The sequence below is a fragment of the Hyla sarda genome, chromosome 6 (assembly GCF_029499605.1).
Source record: "Hyla sarda isolate aHylSar1 chromosome 6, aHylSar1.hap1, whole genome shotgun sequence".
Classification (NCBI taxonomy): Eukaryota; Metazoa; Chordata; class Amphibia; order Anura; family Hylidae; genus Hyla; species Hyla sarda.
Genome location: NC_079194.1, coordinates 295,567,845 through 295,591,328, shown reverse-complemented (window position 1 = coordinate 295,591,328; position 23,484 = coordinate 295,567,845). Strand labels below are relative to the sequence as shown.

General features: G+C 48.1%; 1 protein-coding gene across 1 annotated transcript in view; it reads right to left on the bottom strand.

Annotated features, from left to right (window-relative positions):
• The window catches only part of LOC130277524 (receptor-type tyrosine-protein phosphatase beta-like), a 279,946-nt gene that overhangs the window by 22,272 nt on the left and 234,190 nt on the right, over positions 1-23,484 (bottom strand). Inside the window, exons 41-44 of the mRNA XM_056528200.1 lie at positions 10,984-11,068; positions 9,220-9,261; positions 7,393-7,483; positions 683-773 (exon numbers count right to left, since the gene is read on the bottom strand). Coding sequence (XP_056384175.1) covers positions 683-773; positions 7,393-7,483; positions 9,220-9,261; positions 10,984-11,068 — 309 coding nt within the window. The remainder of the gene's footprint in view (positions 1-682; positions 774-7,392; positions 7,484-9,219; positions 9,262-10,983; positions 11,069-23,484) is intronic.

The following is a 23,484-nucleotide window of genomic DNA, read 5'->3' as shown; positions in this document are numbered from 1 at the left end:
TGAAAAGGTGGGCCAAAAACTGAGGGTCTCCAGAGGTTGCAAGTCCGCACCTAAGGGAGAAAAGGGAAATGTACTTACCTCAGTCAGAAGAACTTACCTAATGGAGTCTTCCGTGAAGTCTTCAGTCAGCTTTTTGTCGCCTGCATCACGCCTAGCTGCTATGCACAAGCGAGGCGAGCAGGGGAATAGGGGGACCCGGACCCATGAGGTACCAACCCAGGCGCTGACCGTTGGCGAGGGGGGGTGAACAGCGCATATACGCAATGTCTGTGCCCCCTTACTCGCAATGGGGAAACAGGGAACCGGAGTCCCTGAGTTCCCACCTGAAAACATGAAAGAAAAAGGAATAAAAAAACTAACACGTCCCTATACTAGGAAAACAATAAATCAGAAGACCTGGTCTGGAGAATTCCAGACCATGTCCACCTCCTGCAAGACACTAAGCTAAAACTGATTAGCTCAGGGCCTGAAGGCGGGTATATCCTGCTGGGAGGAGACGACTTTTTTTTATTACCATAGTGTCACACCTCCTAGAGACAGTAGCATACACCCATGGTCTGTGTCCCCCAATGGAGCCGATAGAGAAACAGATTTTTTTTAAGAAAATCTCCCATGTGAAAATTTATTCTAAAATCTAATAAATACAATGTACTGCTTAATAGTCACCTCTGCACATACTTACATGGCAGCACATTGGTGTATCTGTTCTTCTCCTTATTCTCTGGTTTGTCAGCTTCAAATTTAGTTTGTCTGGTGCCAACAGTTGCTAATTTCTAAATGAAAAAAAAAGTGTAAACTACTACAATAATTAAGCTTATCCTATCAATAGATCTAAAAATATGAATATATAGAAGACAATACAACACTTTCTATTATTTAGTGTGATTTTGTAGTTTTAGAAACTCCATATGCTACATGAGAGTGCACACTACTGATCAAAAAACATTAAAAAGGTTGTACAGTATCAGAAAAAAATGCTGCTTTCTACCTGGGTGCACACACATGATTTCCACCTTTTTCAGTGTTTTGGCTAAAATGCTAACCAAAAACTGATCAAAATGCTATGTTTGAATCCAACCTTAGGCTAAGTGCACACATTATACCGAAAATAAGCCTTAAATAATCACTGATTTAATAGGCCATGGTGTCCCATAAATTAAATATTAAACCAACACAATTACACCAAACGCCACTTTATAACAAAAGAATAACGATTTTATTAAATATTACATACACATAAAATCACTTAAAATTAGCAGAAAGCAGTCAGACTGCACAAATAGACTCACAGGAACAGTACCATCAATATTGGATGTATAGCAAAAAGAAAAAAGATTTATGACATGTGCGCAATATATTGCACATCTGTATCCATCAAGCTATGAAATATAGCATATGTGAACAAAGCAATGTGATCATAGTGCTCACTAGAGATGGTGGCATAAAGAAACTTGCTAATAAGGAGATTTTTTATACTTACCGTAAAATCTCTTTCTCGAAGGATCCATTGGGGGACACAGACCTTGGGCATATGCTGCTGTCTCTAGGAGGCTTGACACTATGGTAACCAAAAAGTCGTCTCCTCCCAGCAGGATATACCCGCCTCCAGGCCACTGAGCAATTCAGTTTTAGTCCCAGAGCAATAGGAGGAGACCGACAGGTCAAAGGAAAAAAACCATGAACTGTCCGAGAACCAGAAGAAAAATTAACTGAACACTCCCTCGGACAGATAACCGTATAGGAACCCCAGAAAAGGGCGGGAGCTGTGTCCTCCAATGGATCCTTTGAGAAAGAGATTTGGCCGGAAAACAACCTTGTCCTGATGAATTATCAGGAAAGGAGAACGGCAGGAGAGTGCTGCAAGTTCAGATACCCTCCTAATGGAAGTAATAGCTATAAGAAAAGCCACCTTCCAGGATAGGAGGTGAAGGGGAACCTCCCTAAGAGGCTCAAAAGGTGCATCTTGGAGAGCGCCTAGAACTAAGTTCAAGTCCCAAGGGGGAGAAGGGGACCGGTAAGGGGGAACAGCGTGTGCCACGCCCTGAAGGAAGGTCCGGAATGCGAATTGGAAGCCAGAGGACGCTGAAAGAGAATGGAAAGGGCCGAAACCTGACCCTTAAGGGAGCTGAGAGCCAGCCCTTGTTCCAACCCCGACTGCAAAAAGGAGAGGAGACGGGGAACGGAAAAGGTAACTGGAGAAAAGTTCTGAGTTTCACACCAACGAAAGTAAGCTTGCCAGGTACGGTGATAAATTTTCACAGAGGAGGGCTTGCGAGCCCTGAGCATGGTGTGAATTACCTGGGAAGAAAAGCTGCGGGCCCTTAGAACCGTGGTCTCAACCGCCACGCCGTTAAATGCAGCGACTGTAAATTAGGGAGGCAAAGGGGAACCTGTGACAGTAGGTCTGGACGAAGTGGGAGACGGAACGGAACGTCGTCCAGAAGTCAGACCACGTCGGCGTACCATGCCCTTCAGGGCCAGTCTGGAGCCACCAGAATGGCGGGGACTCCTTCTGCCTTGAGCTTCCTCAGAACCCTGCGAAGGAGGGGGAGGGAACAGATAGGGCAGGACAAAGCCCGACCACGGAATTACTAGGGCATCCACGGCTAGAGCCAGGGGGTCCCTAAACTTTGACACAAACGTTGGAATTTTCTGATTGTGTCGAGATGCAAAGAGATCCATGTCTGGGGTCCCCCAGAGGTCGCAGATCTGTGCGAACACCTCCGGAAGAAGAGACCACTCTCTGGGGTCAGCTGAGGACATCCGCTTCCCAGTTTAGCACTCCCGGAATGTGAATCGCCGAAATGTCCGGAACTTCGTTTTCCGCCCAGAGGAGGATCTTTGTCACCTCGGACATGGCTGCTGAGCTGCGAGTGCCACCCTGCCGATTGATGTACGCCACAGCCGTGGCGTTGTCCGACTGGACACGGACAGGGTGGCCCTGAAGCAGGGACTCCCAATGCTTCAGACAAAGATATATCGCCCTCAGTTCCAGGATGTTTATGGAAAGAAGGGCTTCTTGGGGAGGCCAGAGGCCTTGAACCGTCTGATCCCTGAAAACACCCCCCCAGCCCGACAGACTGGCATCTGTCATGACCACCTGCCAGTGGAGGGGAAGAAACGAACGCCCCTGAAGAAGAAGGGGGGAGCAGAGCCACCAGCGCAGAGACCGACGGGTCCGATGAGGGAGAGCAATCTTGGGATCGAGAGAGAGAGGAGACCTGTCCAACCAGGCAAGAATCGCCAGCTGAAGAGGACGGTAATGAAACTGGGCAAAGGGTACGGCCTCCATGGCTGCCACCATCCGACCCAGGACTTCCATGCAAGTACGGATGGTGACCGGGGATGGTATCCGGAGGGAGCGGACTCCCGACAAGAGGGACAGACGTTTGTCCGGTGGGAGGCGAATCCGAGCAGAGGCTGAGTCGAACTGAAGCCCCAAGAAGACAAGAGACTGGGTGGGAGAGAGAACTGACTTGTCTCGGTTGACCATCCACCCGAAGCGACATAAGGTCTGAAGAGTGAGGCTCACATTCTCCAGAGCCTGGGCTCTGGTGGAGGCATTGATGAGGAGGTCGTCCAAGTAGGGTATCACTGATACCCCTCTTGACCGTAACAGAGCTATCACGGGCACCAGAATCTTGGTAAAGACCCGTGGCGCTGTGGCCAGACCGAAGGGGAGAGCCACAAATTGATAATGACCTTCCAGAACAGCAAAGCGGAGGTACCGCTGGTGTCCGGGAAAAATTGGAACATGGAGGTAGGCATCCTTGATGTCCACCGAGGAAAGAAACTCCCCTTGATCCATAGACGCCACCACCAAACGGAGAGATTCCATTCATAAATGGCGGATAAGAAGATGTTGGTTGAGATGTTTGAGATCCAGGATTGGCCGCACAGAAACGTTTTTCTTGGGAACCACGAAAAGATTGGAATAGAAACCCCGAAAGCTTTCCCTTGAAGGAACCGGGACAATGACACCCTGAACGTTGGATAAGAAGGGACTGAAGAGCCCCCCGAAATTCCCTTGCAAGCGAGGGAGATCAGGGAGCACGGGACTATCCGGTATCTGTTGGACACCACGTCCCTGACCCAGGAGTCCGGAATATGCGTGGTCCAAACATCTCGAAAGAGCAAGAGGCGACCTCCCACTCGAGAAAAAACTGCGGGTGGGGGCGTCCCTTCATGCAGAAGTAGGTTTGCGGTTGCCTGGTTTGGCCGCCAAACGGCAGGAACGGTTGGTGTCCGACTTCCAAGAGGGACGCGCCTTGAAAAAGAGGACCTTCTTGTCACGTGAAGGCGCCTGGCTGGACCCTTTAGAGGGACCAGAAGTCCGAAAGGAAGAAGACTTTCTGCGGAAAGAAGTGCTAGACTTGTTTTGAGGTAATAAAGAGCTCTTGCCACCTGTCGCCTCAGAGGTAATCTCATCTAGGCGCTTGCCGAAAAGTCGGGAACCGGTAAAAGGAATCTCGGTGAGAGACTTCTTAGATGCAGCATCCGCGTTTCATGCTTTAAGCCAAATGGAACAACGGAGGGCCACTAGATTACTGGTGGCAAAGGCAGCGCAGCGAGCTGAGTGCAAGGAAGCAGAACACAGAAAGTCTCCAGCTTTGGAACATTGGAGGGCCAGAGTAGACAGTTCTTCCGGGGGAGATCCCGAAAGAATGCCCTGACGGAGTTGGGAATACCAAACCGAAAGGGCCTTAGACACCCAGGTGGAGGCGAAGGCAGGAAGCAGGGAGGAACCCGCTGCTTCAAAGGCATACTTCGCTAAAGACTCAACCTTTTTGTCTGCTGGATCCTTGAAGGCAGCTGCATCCGCCAGCGGCAAAGTAGTAGCTTTAGAGAGGCGGGAAACCGGAGGATCCACCGACGGAGAGGAAGTCAACTTAGAGACGAGGTCCTTGGCGAAAGGATATCGCGCTTGAACTTTCTTCAGTCCCTGAAACTTCTTCTCAGGGTGCTTCCAGGCAGATTCTAGAATGGCATCAAATTTAGCGTGAGAAATGAACATTTTGGGTGCCGGTCGGGCATGATGAAAGGATAAGTCTGGAGGTACGTCCGAAGTTCCTGGGTCCTCTAAGTTAAAGGTGTCTCTTATGGCCGTAACCAATGAGTTCACCATGTCCACTGAGTCCGAATGGTCCTCTGAATCGGATGCCGAATCGGAAACCTCGTCCGCCAGTTCTCCAGGAGAGTGCGAACGAGTGGAGGCAGCCCTAGAAGAGGGAGACTCTGACCGGGTACGTGGCTCAGGGGAGCATGAGCGGTGACCACGGGAACGTCCTCTGGAAGAGTGACGCGTGTGGCCTGAAAAAGCGGTCGGGCGAGACCTGCGAGAGGAACGCCCGTGTCTACCAGAAAACTCAGGGGATGAGTCAGAGGAGACACCCCTAGTACGCTTATGTGAAGCATAGGGAGAAGGGGAATGGGACTTCCTAGAGGGCCGATGAAGGGTAGACCTCTCCAAGGCAGTCACCACAGAACGGGAGACCTGTGCCAAGTTGGATATAGACTGGGAGAGGGAGGAAACCCAGGCCGGAGGGGCGGCCAAACCCACCGGGTCTGAAGGAGCACCTGGGTTAGAAATAGCAGGGGGGTCTGGGGGAGCAGTGGAGCAGGCAGAACAAGTGGGTTCAGCGGAACCTGGCATTTTTGCAGAGCAGTTTTTACAAGCATAATGAGTTTCTAATATTCCCGATATCTGCTTTGAGGGAGGGACAGTTCTGGGCACGGACATAGCAAAAAAATGAACAGTCTCACCCAAGTCTGTGTCCCTAGGCAGCTGCTGTGAGGAGAACTCCGCACCGTGGCTGTGAGGAGAGAGAAAGAGACGCTGGCCAATAGAAGGAAGAGGCCGGGTCAGAGGCAAGGGCACTGTGATTGGCCCCTGCATGGCCCCAAACGCGCGCACAGCGCTGATTGGTGGCTCAGTTCGCGCTGCTGGAGCGCTTATGCGGCCTGGTGGGCGGAGCTAACGTCCGCCGGGCCGCCGAAGAATACAGAGGGACTTAGTAATGGCGCCCGCTCCGAACCCCGAGCGCACACGCCGCCTGTAGTGAGCTCCTATGCGCCCAGGGGACGGAGCGGGCGAAGTGCCGTCGCAGCCGCGGCTGCCGAAAGTGAAAGTAAAAAGGCGCACACGCCCGCAGAAAGAAGTCTGCGGCGCGTAAATGTCACACAGACTGCCCAAAGTGCCCCTTACTGTGAACACACTGCCCCTTAGATCCACTGCTCCCCCATATAATACAAAACAATCCCCCTGCAGGGAAGAATAAAAATATCCCACGGCCAGCCCCAGCTTCACTAAGAATAGGTCCAAAACAGGGGTCTCCAGCTGTTGCAAGACCTAGGGAGAGAAAAATACTCACCTGTGCTGAAGAACTTACCTAAAGAAGTCTTCAGAATGTAGTCTTCAGTCAGCATTGTCACTTGCAACAAGCCAAGCTCATAGCGAGGCGAACAGGGAGGTAGGGGGACCCGGACCCATGAGGTACAACCCCAAGCGCTGACCGTTGGCGAGAGGGGGTTAACAGTACATCCAAGATGCCTGCCACCTTTCAGAGGGACAGAGTGAAAAACACAAAAGGAGGGGAGAATCACCCACACACTGTGTTCCACTGAACCCCTCTCCACTGCACAAGCAGAAAAAAGACTATCATCAAAATGCCATCACAGTCACCAATACCAGTAGCCTTACCCACTGAACCTGGAGTCACCCCAACGTTGTTTCGCTAATCACGCTTCCTCAGGGAGTCAGGGGTGACTCCAGGTTCAGTGGGTAAGGCTACTTACCGTGGCGATGTGACGGCATGGCTCCACCCCAGTGTGAAGTCACGCTCCGCCCCCTCAATGCAAGCCTATGGGAGGCGGTGTGACAGCTGTCACGCCCCCCTCCCATAGGCTTGCATTTAGGGGGTGGAGCGTGACTGATGGTAACAGAGTGCTGTGTGAAAGATCACGGGGGTCCCCCAGCGGCGGGACCCCCCGCGATCAGGCATCTTATCCCCTACCCTTTGGATAGGGGATAAGATGTCTTAGCGCCGGAGTACCCCTTTAACTTTTTTTCTTTAATTATTGTGTCAGGCACAGAGTGACAACAGGTTGCAAAGTTTTGCACAAACTCCTGGTCTGCACCAAATTCAATACAATTTACGATCGCAAATTGGCAGAAATTGTAGTTGCACGCCAGCATGGGCAGCCTTAGATCTTCTAGATTTATTGAGATTTGTGCTCCCAATAAACCAGCGCAGCAGACGTGGGAGGATTTTGAGGTAAGAGGGAGATATGGAACGCTGCACTTGGCATATTTCCTCAAGTGTTTTTTTAAGTAGTCTTTCTTGCAGTTACAGTCATCCTACAGGTGGCCCAGCGTAAAACAAAAAAACTTACCATGTATTCTTCACTAAATCCCAGATTACTGTCGGCTTTCTGCTTCATAAAATGACTAACAAAATTATCAGTAGTCATGGCCTGAAAAACTCTGAGGAGAATAAAAGATTGATTTAAAAAAACTGACAAATAACATAACAAACAACAAAATAAATAAATAAATATATAGGTTAACTTACCTTTTTTGACTTTATGAGGAAAAAAGGAGATAGTAGAATATTATTATTTAAATGACAGTAATATGAAGAATTTATATTATACTTCTAAATTCTACTACTAACTAATTGTATATTTGAAAAATGATGGTAAATATGCAAGGAACTAAAATTATTTGAGTATATAAAACGTAGAAAAAATAAATACGGAGTACTCTCCACAGAGCACTCTTCAACATAGTGGCTTTAATTCACAGCATGTATAGCGAGACAAGATAAGGAAGGGAAGCAAGTTGATGAGAAGGTGAGGGGGAGCATTCACGAGGGTTACTTTTGTTTCCCCCCTTCTAGAACTTTCTCAGACCCGTGATTACGTCTTGGTAAGTATAAATGGGCTGCTTAACCATTAAACAATGTATAAAGTGTGCCTTATCCAACAATGTCTAAAGTGTGCCTTATCCAACAATGTCTAAAATATGCCTACTTGGATAATTGAGAAAACGGAAATGAACGTGTTCCTCCAGTAGTCACTAGCAATATGGTTTTGTTTTTAAGTTGCACTTTTTTCCCTTTGTTTAGTTAGTTAACACTTTATATGATGTTTAAGGAAATCTGTCACCAGTGTCACCTGCACTAACCTGTCGGTACCGACAGATAGTGCAGGTGACACTGATGACAACGGTACTCACCTTTCCCGTTCCGTGGCTCGGATTTTCGGTAATCTCCTCCGTTAGCTCCACTCCGGGCACCCTGCTTGGGGCATGGGCGGAGCTTACAGACATAATCGCTGCTGTTCTCTCACAGCGAGCACAGAGAGCAGCAGCGGTTTGGGGCATGGGCGGAGCTTAGTGACATCACCGCTGCTGTTCCCTGCTGGGTCCTGCTGTGAGAGAACAGCAGCTGTGATGTCAGTAAGCTCCGCCTGTGCCCCAAGCAGGGTGCCCGGAGCGGAGCTAACAGAGGAGATTACCGAAGATCCCCGCCACGGAACGGGACAAGGTGAGTTCCGTTGTCATCAGTGTCATCTGCACTGTCAGTACCAACAGGTTAGTGCAGGTGACACTGGTGACAGATTTCCTTTAATGGTTACTATAGTAATACCTGTTGTGCAGCCTATTTAAACTTAACAGGACATTCAATTACATCACGGGTCTGAGAAAGGACCAATAGGCATTAAACAATTGAAACTCTTGTGAACCCTCCCCCCCTCGCCTCCTTGTCATCTTGCTCCCCTGCATTAACCTCCCTTGTCATGGCTCGCTATAAATAAACATGCTGTGAGTGGAAACTACTTTGTTGAAGATGGCTCTGTGGTGAGTGCTCCGTTCTTATTTCTTCTCCGTTTTTTATACTGAATGGTCTGCTTTAGTGCAAATGTGAAGCACCACCTGTCATTTCAAAGAGAAGTTCTATCTATGCCAAAATAAATTTTAATACTGATTGTGAGTGAGAAAAAGGCTATGTGGTGTCAGAGAACTTCTACGTGGTCTTGATAAGTGTTCAATAAAGTATTATTATGCATTGGGGGGGGGGAACATTGACATTATATATTGCCTTTATTTGAAAAAAAAATATTTGTTCTAAGAAAATATTTTAACAAAATATCATACTAAAAAATATTATATTGTCTTAGACATTACAATATATATACAACATATAAGAAAGAACTTACTTCATTGATGTAGATGTTCCTTCAGCTTTCTTCCCTCCTTTTCTGTAATAAATAAAAACATCTATGTACATACAGAGCCCAGAAATTATTCATCACCTAGGATCTCAGCGGACAATATAGGGAAAAGAGAAAACATTGCTGTGAAATGTGTCTAGGCAACTGAGCTCAGCTGTAGATAAGTCAGAGCCATTCCCCCTGGAGCCACTGCGGGGCTGTGGGGTGTTACATTCGATGCGCACAGGGCCCTTGTCAGCACTAGGTAAACCTGGGCAGATGTCAGAATGCATTGTGCAAGCATGCTCTACACAATTGTCAAGCCAAAAGTAGGATAGCAAGGGGGCCCAAACACCTAAATAGACATGGTGTCAGCCTTTACTGTTTTGGCAGATTTAATTTGAATGGTAAAATAGAGTAGGGCCACCCACCCTATAAAACCATGTGTGCACATCAGAAAAAGAAATCCCTGAAGATCTCATCAGTCAGATAGCTCTACCAGCAAGGTAAGGAAATTCAATGCTGCCATCTGCTGGTCTTAAAAAGGTTATCACAAGATTATAATGTTATCCCTTATCTACAGGAAATAGGATAAGTACAGTGATCCCTTAAGTTACAATATTAATTGGTTCCAGGACGACCATTGTAAGATAAGACCAGAACTCTATGGAAACCTGGTAATTGGTTCTGAAGCCCCAAAATGTCATTCAAAAATAGGGAAAAAGTGAGGATTAAAGAAAAATAAGTAGATAACTAATACAGATAAAGCAAGTCCTTCCATATAAAAGTAAGAGCTGCTGGGAGCTGTAAATCACTGTCTATGTAGAGGACAGGAGCTTCTTTAGGGTCCTGTACAGTACACACAATGGGGTTATATTTATCAAAACTTGTCTAGAGGAAAAGTTGCTGAGTTGCCCATAGCAACCAATCAAATCACATTCTTTCATTTTTCACAGGCCTTTCCAGAAACGAAAGAAGCGATCTGATTGGTTGTTATGGGAAACTCAGCAACTTTTCCTCTAGACAGGTTTTGATAAATCTCCCCCAATGTCCTAAAAAAGTAAAATGGAGCCGCTCCCTCACCTGGTGTCCAAAGAAACCGCTAACTGTGGCACAGGTAAAGAGTAGTGCATAACATGTAACATCTCCCTGTACTCTAGGAGGCGCTACCAGACAGGAATTCAGTGCACACGCTTCAGTAAAACAGGTGTTTTACCAGTGAATGCCCATTCTGATTGGTCAGTTCTTCCGACCATTGACACGTTTTGCAGATCTGGACTGTCTGTAGCATTGGATCGTGAATCTGGTTTCAAGTTACAATGGTCCAGAAAAGACCAGAAAAGATCAATGTATGTTGAAACTATTGTATGTTGAGGCCATTGTAAGTTGAGGTTTCACTGTAAGGCAACTTTGCCTTTCCACAAGTTTTGATAAATTTCCCCCATAGTGTACACTTGCATTAAAACCAATTGCAGATAAAACTTCTAGACACTATTTATACATGAATGCATTCAAATACTTCGACACACTATGGATAGGTTCACACTACGGAATTTCCGAGTGGAATTTCTAAGCGGAATTCCACTAAGAAATTCTGGTGTAGCAAAATCCCATTGCTGATGATGGGATTTTGCTGCACAGTGCACACTACAGATATGCCGCTGCTGAAAGTCCACCTCCAAAAGAATGAGCTTGCTTATTCTTTAGAGGGAATCCACACTGCAGACATATATATATATATATATAGCCACAGTGTCAAACGATGTTTACCTCCTCTTCCTCCAAATTAAAAAGCCTATTAAAAGGATTACAAGAACTCCTAGAATACTTCCGAGTACAGCTCCAACAATCGGTCCTGAAAGAAAACACAAAGGTAAGCTACAATAACTTACAACTGTATAATACATATTTTTTTGCTTGCATCTTGTTAATATGTTTCCATAAAAATTTACTTTTCTGATATTCAGTAAATCACACTGTATAGAGGAACTTTCCAAAACAACTAAGGGTGCATTCACACCACGATTATGCCATACGGCTGCGGACCTGTGCCGCATCCCATTCATTTGAATGAGCTGACTGCGTCAGCTAGTGACTCCAGTCGGCTTATTGTTGAACCATGTAAGTTTTGTTGCTGAACTAGCAACGGCTCACCTCTCTGGCTGCTGAAGATAGGCGCGGTACAAGGGAGTAGGCAGAAGCAAGGTCGGACGTAGCAGAAGGTCGGGGCAGGCAGCAAGGATCGTAGTCAGGGGCAACGGCAGAAGGTCTGGAACACAGGCTAGGAACACACAAGGAACGCTTTCACTGGCACTATGGCAACAAGATCCGGCAAGGGAGTGCAGGGGAAGTGAGGTGATATAGGGAAGTGCACAGGTGAACACACTAATTGGAACCACTGCGCCAATCAGCGGCGCAGTGGCCCTTTAAATCGCAGAGACCCGGCGCGCGCGCGCCCTAGGGAGCGGGGCCGCGCGCGCCGGGACAGGACAGACGGAGAGCGAGTCAGGTACGGGAGCCGGGGTGCGCATCGCGAGCGGGCGCTACCCGCATCGCGAATCGCATCCCGGCTGGCAGCGGAATCGCAGCGCCCCGGGTCAGAGGATGTGACCGGAGCGCTGCAGCGGGGAGAGTGAAGCGAGCGCTCCGGGGAGGAGCGGGGACCCGGAGCGCTCGGCGTAACAGTACCCCCCCCCTTGGGTCTCCCCCTCTTCTTAGAGCCTGAGAACCTGAGGAGCAGACTTTTGTCTAGGATGTTGTCCTCAGGTTCCCAGGATCTCTCTTCAGGACCACAACCCTCCCAGTCCACTAAAAAAAAAGTTTTCCCTCTGACCTTTTTGGAAGCTAAGATTTCTTTGACAGAGAAGATGTCCGAGGAGCCGGAAACAGGAGTGGGAGGAACAGATTTGGGAGAAAAACGGTTGAGGATGAGTGGTTTGAGAAGAGAGACGTGAAAGGCATTAGGAATACGAAGAGAAGGAGGAAGAAGAAGTTTATAAGAGACAGGATTAATTTGACACAAAATTTTGAAAGGACCAAGATAGCGTGGTCCCAACTTGTAGCTAGGGACACGGAAGCGGACATATTTAGCGGAGAGCCATACCTTGTCTCCAGGGGAAAAAACGGGAGGAGCTCTTCTTTTCTTATCCGCGAACTTCTTCATGCGAGATGAAGCCTGTAAGAGAGAATTTTGGGTCTCTCTCCATATGATGGAAAGGTCACGAGAAATTTCATCCACAGCGGGCAGACCAGAGGGCAAGGGAGTAGGGAGGGGGGGAAGAGGGTGACGGCCGTACACCACGAAAAATGGGGATTTGGAGGAAGATTCAGAGACCCTAAAGTTATACGAGAATTCGGCCCATGGGAGGAGATCTGCCCAGTCATCCTGGCGGGAGGAAACAAAATGTCGCAAATAATCACCCAAGATCTGGTTAATTCTTTCTACTTGTCCATTGGACTGGGGATGATATGCAGAAGAAAAATTTAATTTAATCTTGAGTTGTTTACAGAGAGCCCTCCAGAATTTAGACACGAATTGGACGCCTCTATCCGAGACAATCTGCGTAGGCAACCCGTGAAGACGAAAAATGTGTACAAACAATTGTTAAGCCAACTGAGGCGCAGAAGGAAGACCAGGAAGAGGGATGAAATGTGCCATTTTGGAGAATCGATCAACGACCACCCAAATAACAGTGTTGCCACGGGAAGGGGGTAAATCAGTAATAAAATCCATACCAATCAGAGACCAAGGCTGTTCGGGGACAGGCAGAGGATGAAGAAAACCAGCGGGCTTCTGGCGAGGAGTCTTATCCCGGGCACAGATAGTGCAGGCTCGCACAAAGTCCACAACATCCGTCTCCAGAGTCGGCCACCAATAGAAGCGGGAGATGAGTTGCACAGATTTCTTGATGCCCGCATGACCTGCGAGATGGGAGGAGTGACCCCATTTGAGGATTCCGAGGCGTTGGCGTGGAGAAACAAAGGTCTTTCCTGGAGGAGTCTGCCTGATGGAGGCAGGAGAAGTGGAGATCAGGCAGTCAGGTGGAATGATGTGTTGCGGAGAGAGTTCAACTTCTGAGGCATCCGAGGAACGAGAGAGAGCATCGGCCCTAATGTTCTTATCGGCAGGACGAAAGTGAATCTCAAAATTAAATCGGGCAAAGAACAGAGACCACCGGGCCTGGCGAGGATTCAGCCGTTGGGCAGACTGGAGGTAGGAGAGGTTCTTGTGGTCGGTGTAGATAATAACAGGAAAACTTGATCCCTCCAGCAGATGCCTCCATTCCTCAAGTGCTAATTTAATGGCTAGAAGCTCTCGATCCCCGATGGAGTAGTTCCTCTCCGCTGGAGAGAAGGTCCTAGAGAAAAAACCACAAGTGACAGCATGCCCGGAAGAATTTTTTTGTAGAAGAACAGCTCCAGCTCCCACTGAGGAGGCATCAACCTCCAATAGGAAGGGTTTGGAAGGGTCAGGTCTGGAGAGGACGGGAGCCGAAGAAAAGGCAGACTTGAGTCGTTTAAAGGCGTCTTCTGCTTGAGGAGGCCAGGACTTGGGATCAGCATTTTTTTTGGTTAAAGCCACGATAGGAGCCACAATGGTAGAAAAATGTGGAATAAATTGCCTGTAATAATTGGCGAACCCCAAAAAGCGTTGGATAGCACGGAGTCCGGAGGGGCGTGGCCAATCTAAGACGGCAGAGAGTTTGTCTGGATCCATCTGTAGTCCCTGGCCAGAGACCAAATATCCTAGAAAAGGAAGAGATTGGCATTCAAACAGACATTTCTCAATTTTGGCATAGAGTTGATTGTCACGAAGTCTCTGAAGAACCATACGGACATGCTGGCGGTGTTCTTCTAGATTGGCAGAAAAAATTAGGATATCGTCCAGATATACAACAACACAGGAGTATAACAGATCACGAAAAATTTCATTGACAAAGTCTTGGAAGACGGCAGGGGCGTTGCACAGGCCAAAGGGCATGACCAGATACTCAAAGTGTCCATCTCTGGTGTTAAATGCCGTTTTCCACTCATCCCCCTCTCTGATGCGGATGAGGTTATAGGCGCCTCTTAAGTCCAATTTAGTAAAGATGTGGGCACCTTGGAGGCGATCAAAGAGTTCAGAGATGAGGGGTAAGGGGTAGCGGTTCTTAACCGTGATTTTATTAAGACCGCGGTAGTCAATGCAAGGACGTAGGGAGCCATCTTTTTTGGACACAAAGAAAAATCCGGCTCCGGCAGGAGAGGAGGATTTACGGATAAAGCCCTTTTTTAGATTCTCCTGGACGTATTCAGACATGGCAAGAGTCTCTGGGGCAGAGAGAGGATAAATTCTGCCCCGGGGTGGAGTAGTGCCCGGGAGGAGGTCGATAGGACAATCATAAGGCCTGTGAGGAGGTAGAGTCTCAGCTTGTTTTTTGCAGAAAACATCCGCGAAGTCCATATAGGCCTTAGGAAGACCGGTTACTGGAGGAACCACAGAGTTACGGCAAGGGTTACTGGGAACCGGTTTTAGACAGTTCTTGGAACAAGAGGACCCCCAACTCTTGATCTCCCCAGTGGACCAATCCAGGGTTGGGGAATGAAGTTGAAGCCAGGGAAGTCCAAGGAGAATTTCCGAGGTGCAATTGGGGAGGACCAAAAGTTCAATCCTCTCGTGATGAGATCCGATGCTCATAAGAAGGGGCTCCGTGCGGAAACGTATGGTACAGTCCAATCTTTCATTATTTACACAATTGATGTAGAGGGGTCTGGCGAGACTGGTCACCGGGATGTTGAACCTGTTGACGAGAGAGGCCAAAATAAAATTTCCTGCAGATCCAGAGTCCAAGAAGGCCACAGTAGAGAAGGAGAAGGCAGAGGCAGACATCCGCACAGGCACAGTAAGACGTGGAGAAGCAGAGTAGACATCAAGGACTGTCTCATCTTTGTGCGGAGTCAGCGTACGTCTTTCCAGGCGGGGAGGACGGATAGGACAATCCCTCAGGAAGTGTTCGGTACTAGCACAGTACAGGCAGAGGTTCTCCATACGGCGTCGTGTCCTCTCTTGAGGTGTCAGGCGAGACCGGTCGACCTGCATAGCCTCCACGGCGGGAGGCACAGGAACAGATTGCAGGGGACCAGAGGAGAGAGGAGCCGAGGAGAAGAAACGCCTCGTGCGAACAGAGTCCATATCTTGGCGGAGTTCCTGACGCCTTTCGGAAAAACGCATGTCAATGCGAGTGGCTAGGTGAATAAGTTCATGTAGATTAGCAGGAATTTCTCGTGCGGCCAGAACATCTTTAATGTTGCTGGATAGGCCTTTTTTGAAGGTCGCGCAGAGGGCCTCATTATTCCAGGACAATTCTGAAGCAAGAGTACGGAATTGTACGGCATACTCGCCAACGGAAGAATTACCCTGGACCAGGTTCAACAGGGCAGTCTCAGCAGAAGAGGCTCGGGCAGGTTCCTCAAAGACACTTCGGATTTCCGAGAAGAAGGAGTGTACAGAGGCAGTGACGGGGTCATTGCGGTCCCAGAGCGGTGTGGCCCATGACAGGGCTTTTCCGGACAGAAGGCTGACTACGAAAGCCACCTTAGACCTTTCAGTGGGAAACAGGTCCGACATCATCTCCAGATGCAGGGAACATTGGGAAAGAAAGCCACGGCAAAACTTAGAGTCCCCATCAAATTTATCCGGCAAGGATAGGCGTAGCCCAGGAGCGGCCACTCGCTGCGGAGGAGGTGCAGGAGCTGGCGGAGGAGATGACTGCTGAAGCTGTGGTAGTAACTGTTGTAGCATAACGGTCAGTTGAGACAGCTGTTGGCCTTGTTGCGCTATCTGTTGTGACTGTTGGGCCACCACCGTGGTGAGGTCAGCGACAACTGGCAGAGGAACTTCAGCGGGATCCATGGCCGGATCTACTGTCACGATGCCGGCTGGCAGGTAGTGGATCCTCTGTGCCAGAGAGGGATTGGCGTGGACCGTGCTAGTGGACCGGTTCTAAGCCACTACTGGTTTTCACCAGAGCCCGCCGCAAAGCGGGATGGTCTTGCTGCGGCGGTAGTGACCAGGTCGTATCCACTAGCAACGGCTCACCTCTCTGGCTGCTGAAGATAGGCGCGGTACAAGGGAGTAGGCAGAAGCAAGGTCGGACGTAGCAGAAGGTCGGGGCAGGCAGCAAGGATCGTAGTCAGGGGCAACGGCAGAAGGTCTGGAACACAGGCTAGGAACACACAAGGAACGCTTTCACTGGCACTATGGCAACAAGATCCGGCAAGGGAGTGCAGGGGAAGTGAGGTGATATAGGGAAGTGCACAGGTGAACACACTAATTGGAACCACTGCGCCAATCAGCGGCGCAGTGGCCCTTTAAATCGCAGAGACCCGGCGCGCGCGCGCCCTAGGGAGCGGGGCCGCGCGCGCCGGGACAGGACAGACGGAGAGCGAGTCAGGTACGGGAGCCGGGGTGCGCATCGCGAGCGGGCGCTACCCGCATCGCGAATCGCATCCCGGCTGGCAGCGGAATCGCAGCGCCCCGGGTCAGAGGATGTGACCGGAGCGCTGCAGCGGGGAGAGTGAAGCGAGCGCTCCGGGGAGGAGCGGGGACCCGGAGCGCTCGGCGTAACAGCAGGTCTGGCAGGGATATGGCAGTAGCCGTTATTTAAATTATTCTTTATGCCAATCACCATATGCATTGTGAATGTAGCCTAATATAGAGCACGTTTTAACAGGATAAAGCTTATTTAGAATAAGCAGCCCTATTTAACCCCTTAAGGACCTAGCCATTTTACACCTTAGGACACGGCCATTTTTTGCACATCTGACCACCGTCACTTTAAACATTAATAACTCTGGAATGCTTTTACTTATCATTCTGATTCCGAGAGTGTTTTTTCGTGACATATTCTACTTTAACATAGTGGTAAAATTTTGTCGATACCTGCATCCTTTCTTGGTGAAAAATCCCCAAATTTGATGAAAAATTAGAAAATTTAGCATTTTTCTAACTTTGAAGCTCTCTGCTTGTAAGGAAAATGGATATTCCAAATAATTTTGTTATTCACATATACAATATGTCCACTTTATGTTTGCATCATAAAATTGACGTGTTTTTACTTTTGGAAGACACCAGAGGGCTTCAACGGTCAGCAGCAATTTTCCAATTTTTCACAAAATTTCCAAACTCACAATTTTTCAGGGACCAGTTCAGGTTTGAAGTGGATTTGAAGGGTCTTCATCTTAGAAATACCCCACAAATGACCCCATTATAAAAACTGCACCCCCCAAAGTATTCAAAATGACATTCAGTAAGTCTTTTAACCCTTTAGGTGTTTCACAGGAATAGCAGCAAAGTGAAGGAGAAAATTCACAATCTTCATTTTTTACACTCGCATGTTCTTGTAGACCCAATTTTTTTATTTTTACAAGGAGTAAAAGGAGAAAATGTATACTTATATTTGTAGCCCAATTTCTCTCGAGTGAGCACATACCTCATATGTCTATGTAAAGTGTTCGGCGGGTGCAGTAGGGGGCTCAGAAGCGAAGGAGCGACAAGGGGATTTTGGAGAGTACATTTTCTGAAATGGTTTTTGGGGGGCATGTTGCATTTAGGAAGCCCCTATGGTGCCAGAACAGCAAAAAAAAAAAAAAAAAAAACACATGGCATATCATTTTGGAAACTAGACCCCTTGAGGAACGTAACAAGGAATAAAGTGAGCCTTAATACCCCACAGGTGTTTCACGACTTTTGCATATGTAAAAAAAAATTGTGTTTCCCCCAAAATTTCACATTTTTGCAAGGCTTAATAGCAGAAAATACCCCTCAAAATTTGTAACCCCATCTCTTCTGAGTATGGAGGTACCCCATAAGTTTGCCTGAAGTGCACTACGGGCGAACTACAATGCTCAGAAAAGAAGGAGTCATATTTGGCTTTTTGAGAGCAAATTTTGCTCGGGGGCATGTCACATTTAGGAAGACCCTATGGTGCCAGGACAGCAAAAAATACCCACATGGCATACCATTTTGGAAACTAGACCCCTTGAGGAACGTAACAAGGAATAAAGTGAGCCTTAATACAGGGGTTTCACGACTTTTGCATACGTAAAAAAAAAAAAAAAAATCACTAAAATGTGTGTTTCCCCCCCAAATTTCACATTTTTGCAAGGGTTAATAGCAGAAAATACCTCCCAAAATTTGTAACCCCATCTCTTCTGAGTATGGAGGTACCCCATAAGTTGACCTGAAGTGCACTACAGGCGAACTACAATGCTCAGAAAAGAAGGAGTCATATTTGGCTTTTTGAGAGCAAATTTTGCTCGGGGGGCATGTCGCATTTAGGAAGCCCCTATAGTGCAAGGACAGCAAAATAACCCCAACATGGCATACCATTTTGGAAACTAGACCCCTTGAGGAACGTAACAAGGGGTACAGTGAGCATTTACCCCCTACTGGTGTCTGTCAGATCTTTGGAACAGTGGGCTATACGAAATTTTTAATTTGCACAGCCCACTGTTCCAAAGATCCGTCAGACACTAGTGGGGGGTAAATTCTTACTGCACCCCTCATTACATTCCGTGAGGGGTGTATTTTCCGAAATGGGGTCACATGTGTTTTTTTTTTTTTTTGCGTTTGTCAAAACCGATGTAACAATCAGCCACCCCTGTGCAAATCACCTCAAATGTACATGGCGCACTCTCCCTTCTGGGCCTTGTTGTGCGCCCCCAGAGCACTTTGCGCCCACATATGGGGTATCTCCGTAGTCGGAGAAAGTGCATTACAAATTTTGGGGGGCTTTTTTCCCTTTTACCTCTTGTCAAAATGAAAAGTATAGGGCAACACCAGCACGTTAGTGTAAAAAATTTATTTTTTTACACTAACATGCTGGTGTAGACCCCAACTTCACCTTTTCATAATGGGTTAAAGGAGAAAAAAAAAAAAAAAATTTGTTAGGCAATTTCTCCCAAGTACGGCGATACCCAATATGTGACCCTATACTGTTGCCTTGAAATACGACAGGGCTCCAAAGTAAGAGCGCCATGCGCATTTGAGGCCTGAATTAGGGATTTGCATAGGGGTGGACATAGGGGTATTCTATGCCAGTGATTCCCAAACAGGGTGCCTCCAGCTGTTGCAAAACTCCCAGCATGCTTGGACAGTCAACGGCTGTCCGGCAATACTGGGAGTTGTTGTTTTGGTTTTGCAACAGCTAGAGGCTCCATTTTAGAAACAGTGGCGTACCAGACGTTTTTCATTTTTATTGGGGAGGGGGGCTTTGTAGGGGTATGTGTATATGTAGTGTTTTTTACTTTTTATTTTACTTTGTGTTAGTGTAGTGTAGTGTAGTGTTTTTAGGGTACAGTCACACGGGCGGGGGGTTACAGTGAGTTTCCCGCTGTGAGTTTGAGCTGCCGCGCAAAATTTGCTGCATTGCAAACTTGCAGTGTGATACTCACTGTAAGCTCCCTGCCCATGTGAATGTACCCTGTACATTCACAGGGGGGGGGGGGGGGGGGGGCTCCAGCTGTTGCAAAACCACAACTCCCAGCATGCACAGTCTATCAGTGCATGCTGGTAGTTTTAGTTTTGCAACAGCTGGAGGCACACGGGTTGGGAAACACTGAGTTAGGAAACAGACAATGTTTCCCAACCAGTGTGCCTCCAGTTGTTGCAAAACCACTACTCCCAAACATTCTCAGGCATGCTGGAAGTAGTAGTTCGGCAACATCTTTAGAGCCAGATGTTGTCGAACTACAACTCCCAGCATGCTTGGAGTTGTAGTTTTGCAACATCTGGAGGACTACAGTTTGCAGACCACTAATACAGTGGTTCCCAATCTGTGCCCTTCCAGATGTTGCAAAACTACAACTCCCAGTATGCCAAAACTGTCCAGGCATGCTAGGAGTTGTAGTTCTGCAACATCTGGAGGGCCAGATGTTACAGAACTACAACTTCCAGCATGCCTGGACAGTTAGGGCATGCTGAGGATGTGTAGTTTTGCAACATCTGGAAGGGCACAGTGGTCTCCAAACTGTGGACCTCCAGATGTTGCAAAACTGCAACTACCAGCATGCCCGGATGCCAAGAGCTGTCTGGGCATGCTGGGAGTTGTAGTATACAGGGTCCCATTACAGCAATGCATGTCGCTTCACGGCGACGTGCATTGCTGAAAAGGGCCCGACCGCGGCTGAAGAGGAACTCACCTGTCGCCGCCGTCTTCATCGCCGGGATCCGGGTCTTCAGGGACGAGGTAAGTACCGGGGCCGGGCCCCAGCACTCCCCTGTCCCTCACCGCGTCCTCCGGTCTTCCTACCGTCCTCTCCGGACTTCCAGGGGCCGGGTAGGGCGGGAGGAAGTAACCGCCCCCCCCCCCCACCCTGCGATTGGTCGGTTAGCTAACCGACGGATCGCAGGGGATAGGAGGAGGTGGCAGGCTTGCCACCTCGCTCCTAGCCTTCAGCATGGTCCTGGCTGTCTGTGGCAACCGGGATCATGCAAAATTACCGGGCGGTCGGGTCCCAGAGACCCGATCAGCCTAGTATCGCCGCAGATCGCAGGGGCGGTTTCCCTTGCGATTTGTGACGATCGCCGACATGGGCACGCATCCGCTTCCGATCCCCGCCCGGCGCGGGGCAGGGGCCGGAATTGTCCATGACGTACGCGTACGTCATGGGTCCTTAAGTACCAGGTTGTCATGACGTACGCATACGTCAAGGGTCCTTAAGGGGTTAAAGACCACATATTACATAACAGATCTGCTACACTATCACTCAATGGCATTCAAAATATTGGCTTAGATTTGCTAGTACTGTCAGCGCAGACGTAGACTAAACAGTTTAGACCAAATGTTATTTGACTTTACTATTTGACTTTACTTTAAAATGTTACAACACTCTCCTCCCATCCAACTACCGCCCCATTTCACCCCTCATTAACCTCGATATGAAATTTTTTACGTCCATTCTAGCCCGCAGATTGAATTCCCTTCTTCCCGATATAATTCATAGGGACCAAGTAGGGTTCATATTGAGATGCCAGGCCCCTGATAATATTCGCAAAGTCTTAGATGTTATCCATTGGGCCTCCACTACGTCTACCCCTCTGACCTTGTTAGGTCTTGATATAGAGAAGGCCTTTGACTCTGTATCGTGGTCATACCTGTTTGGAGTTCTCAAAGCTGTGGGCTTCTCTGGCTCTTTTGTAGCGGCCCTACAATGCTTATATTCTTGCCCCGCAGGCTTACTTGAAACTGCCTACCTCTTCCCCTACCACTATTGAACGGGGTACTCGTCAGAGGTGTCCTCTTTCTCCAGCACTATTTGCCTTAGCTATGGAGCCCCTGGTGAGTATCCTACGTAACGATCCGAATGTTTTGGGCGTGATCATAAGTAATTCGACTTATAAAGTTAATCTTTTCGCAGACGACTTATTACTCACCCTGACTAGACCCCTTCTTTCCCTCCCCAATTTATTCTCAGTTCTAGACAAATTTTCTGCCATCTCGGGCCTGGTGGTGAATAAGAATAAGTCAGAGATACTGTTCTGCAACACTCATCGATCGGTACGGGATCTGATCAGTCTCAACTTTGCTCTTAAACCTTCCTCGTCTTACCTTCCTTATCTTGGCATTTCTCTTCCTACTCATATCTCCTCACTATATCGGCTTAATTTTCCCCCACTTTATAAAGCTATTTGAGCCGATCTAGCATGGTGGAATCTACCCCATATATCGTGGTTGGGCCGTTTACATTCAGTCAAGATGGTGATTCTCCCCCAACTTCTCTATTTTTTTAGGACACTTCCCATCCCCCTTCCTCCAGCTGATCTTAGGACTCTCCTGGCTGATCTATTTTTTATTTTTTTTTAAACTTTGTTTATTGAGTTTTCACATTATATAAATAAAGAGAACCAAGTAATGCGAAAAAGTAACGGTATACGAACAGGCATAAGCGGGTAGCGCAGTACCCTGAATGCCACAACAAATATGTAATATACAGAAAAGCAAGCATTAGTATTCAGCCTACCAGGCCAAAATGTTCCTTCCGACCGCTCACACCGAAACATTCACAAGCATTCCTGGACAGACAACAACATTAAACTGTAACAGAGGACCAAGGCACATAAAACGGGAAACATCAAGGAAGGGCATGACATAAAGGAAAGTGAGGGGAAAGAAAGAGAAGAAGAGAAGAAGAAAAGAAATGTCAATGAGACCAGGTGAGGGGAAGGTATAAAAGCAGATAGCCACCCTAAGCTCGCCTGACAACCCGGATTCCTTAGCCCACTCCATCTGGAAGGCGAAGCGGTCCCAGAGTACCACTGAGTGAGGCCCTACAATACCATTCCGTATGGCGGAAAGGCATGACAAATGCCTCAATTTGCGATCTATCCAAATGAGCTACCATAAATGTGCGCCATTTGGCAAAAAGTTTCTTAGCATTCCGTTCCCTATGTCTCTCCGTATCCAATCTGTCAAACTCCAGAAAGGCTGTTAACTCCGCCAGCACGTCTGACAATGCCGGCATTCGCGAGTGGATCCACTCCCTGAGAATAACTCGTTTAGCCACCAGTAGGATCACATGAACAAAACGCGGCACAGTACGCATTCCAGCCGCCTCAGCTATCTCCGGGCCGACAGATTGGAAAAGGAGAGCTTGAGGGGTCATAGGGACCCTAATTTTCCAGTAACGAGCAATGTAGTGCACTACATCTGTCCAAAAGGTCCGTGAGAAGGAGCAGCTCCATATCCCATGATAAAAATCAGTACCAGGGCTAGAGCACTTAGGACAAGACACAATCCTGTCTGGGCACGAGGGGGTGGCCGGGAGATTGAAGCCCAGGTAGCCATGATGCATCAATTTAAAATAAGTCTCCCTCCAACGCTCACTTATGACATTAGCTCTGACTTTGTTCCAACCCTCCAATATTTTTTGGCGTAGGTCCTCATCTGGCACAATGGACTCCCATTTGTGAAACACTGCAGTTCGAGAAATTTTTAAGAAATAAGTATTGAGGCTCATATATAAGTGTGAGAGAGACAACTTACGGGCTTGAGAGCCCACCAAATCCTCAAAGGATGAGGGGCACACTTCAGAAGCAGGGTTGCGAAGGCGAGATTGGCAAAAAGAGAGAAGTTGGGAGACCTGAAGGAAATGAGTCGAGGGTAAGGAGAAATCAGACAAGATTTCCTGGGGGCGTAACCATCGCTTTTCCTCCACATGCATGAGCTGCCTAGCTACTCTGAGCCCTTTCTGTCGCCAAGCCGAGAATAAACTACTTTCCACCCCCTGCGG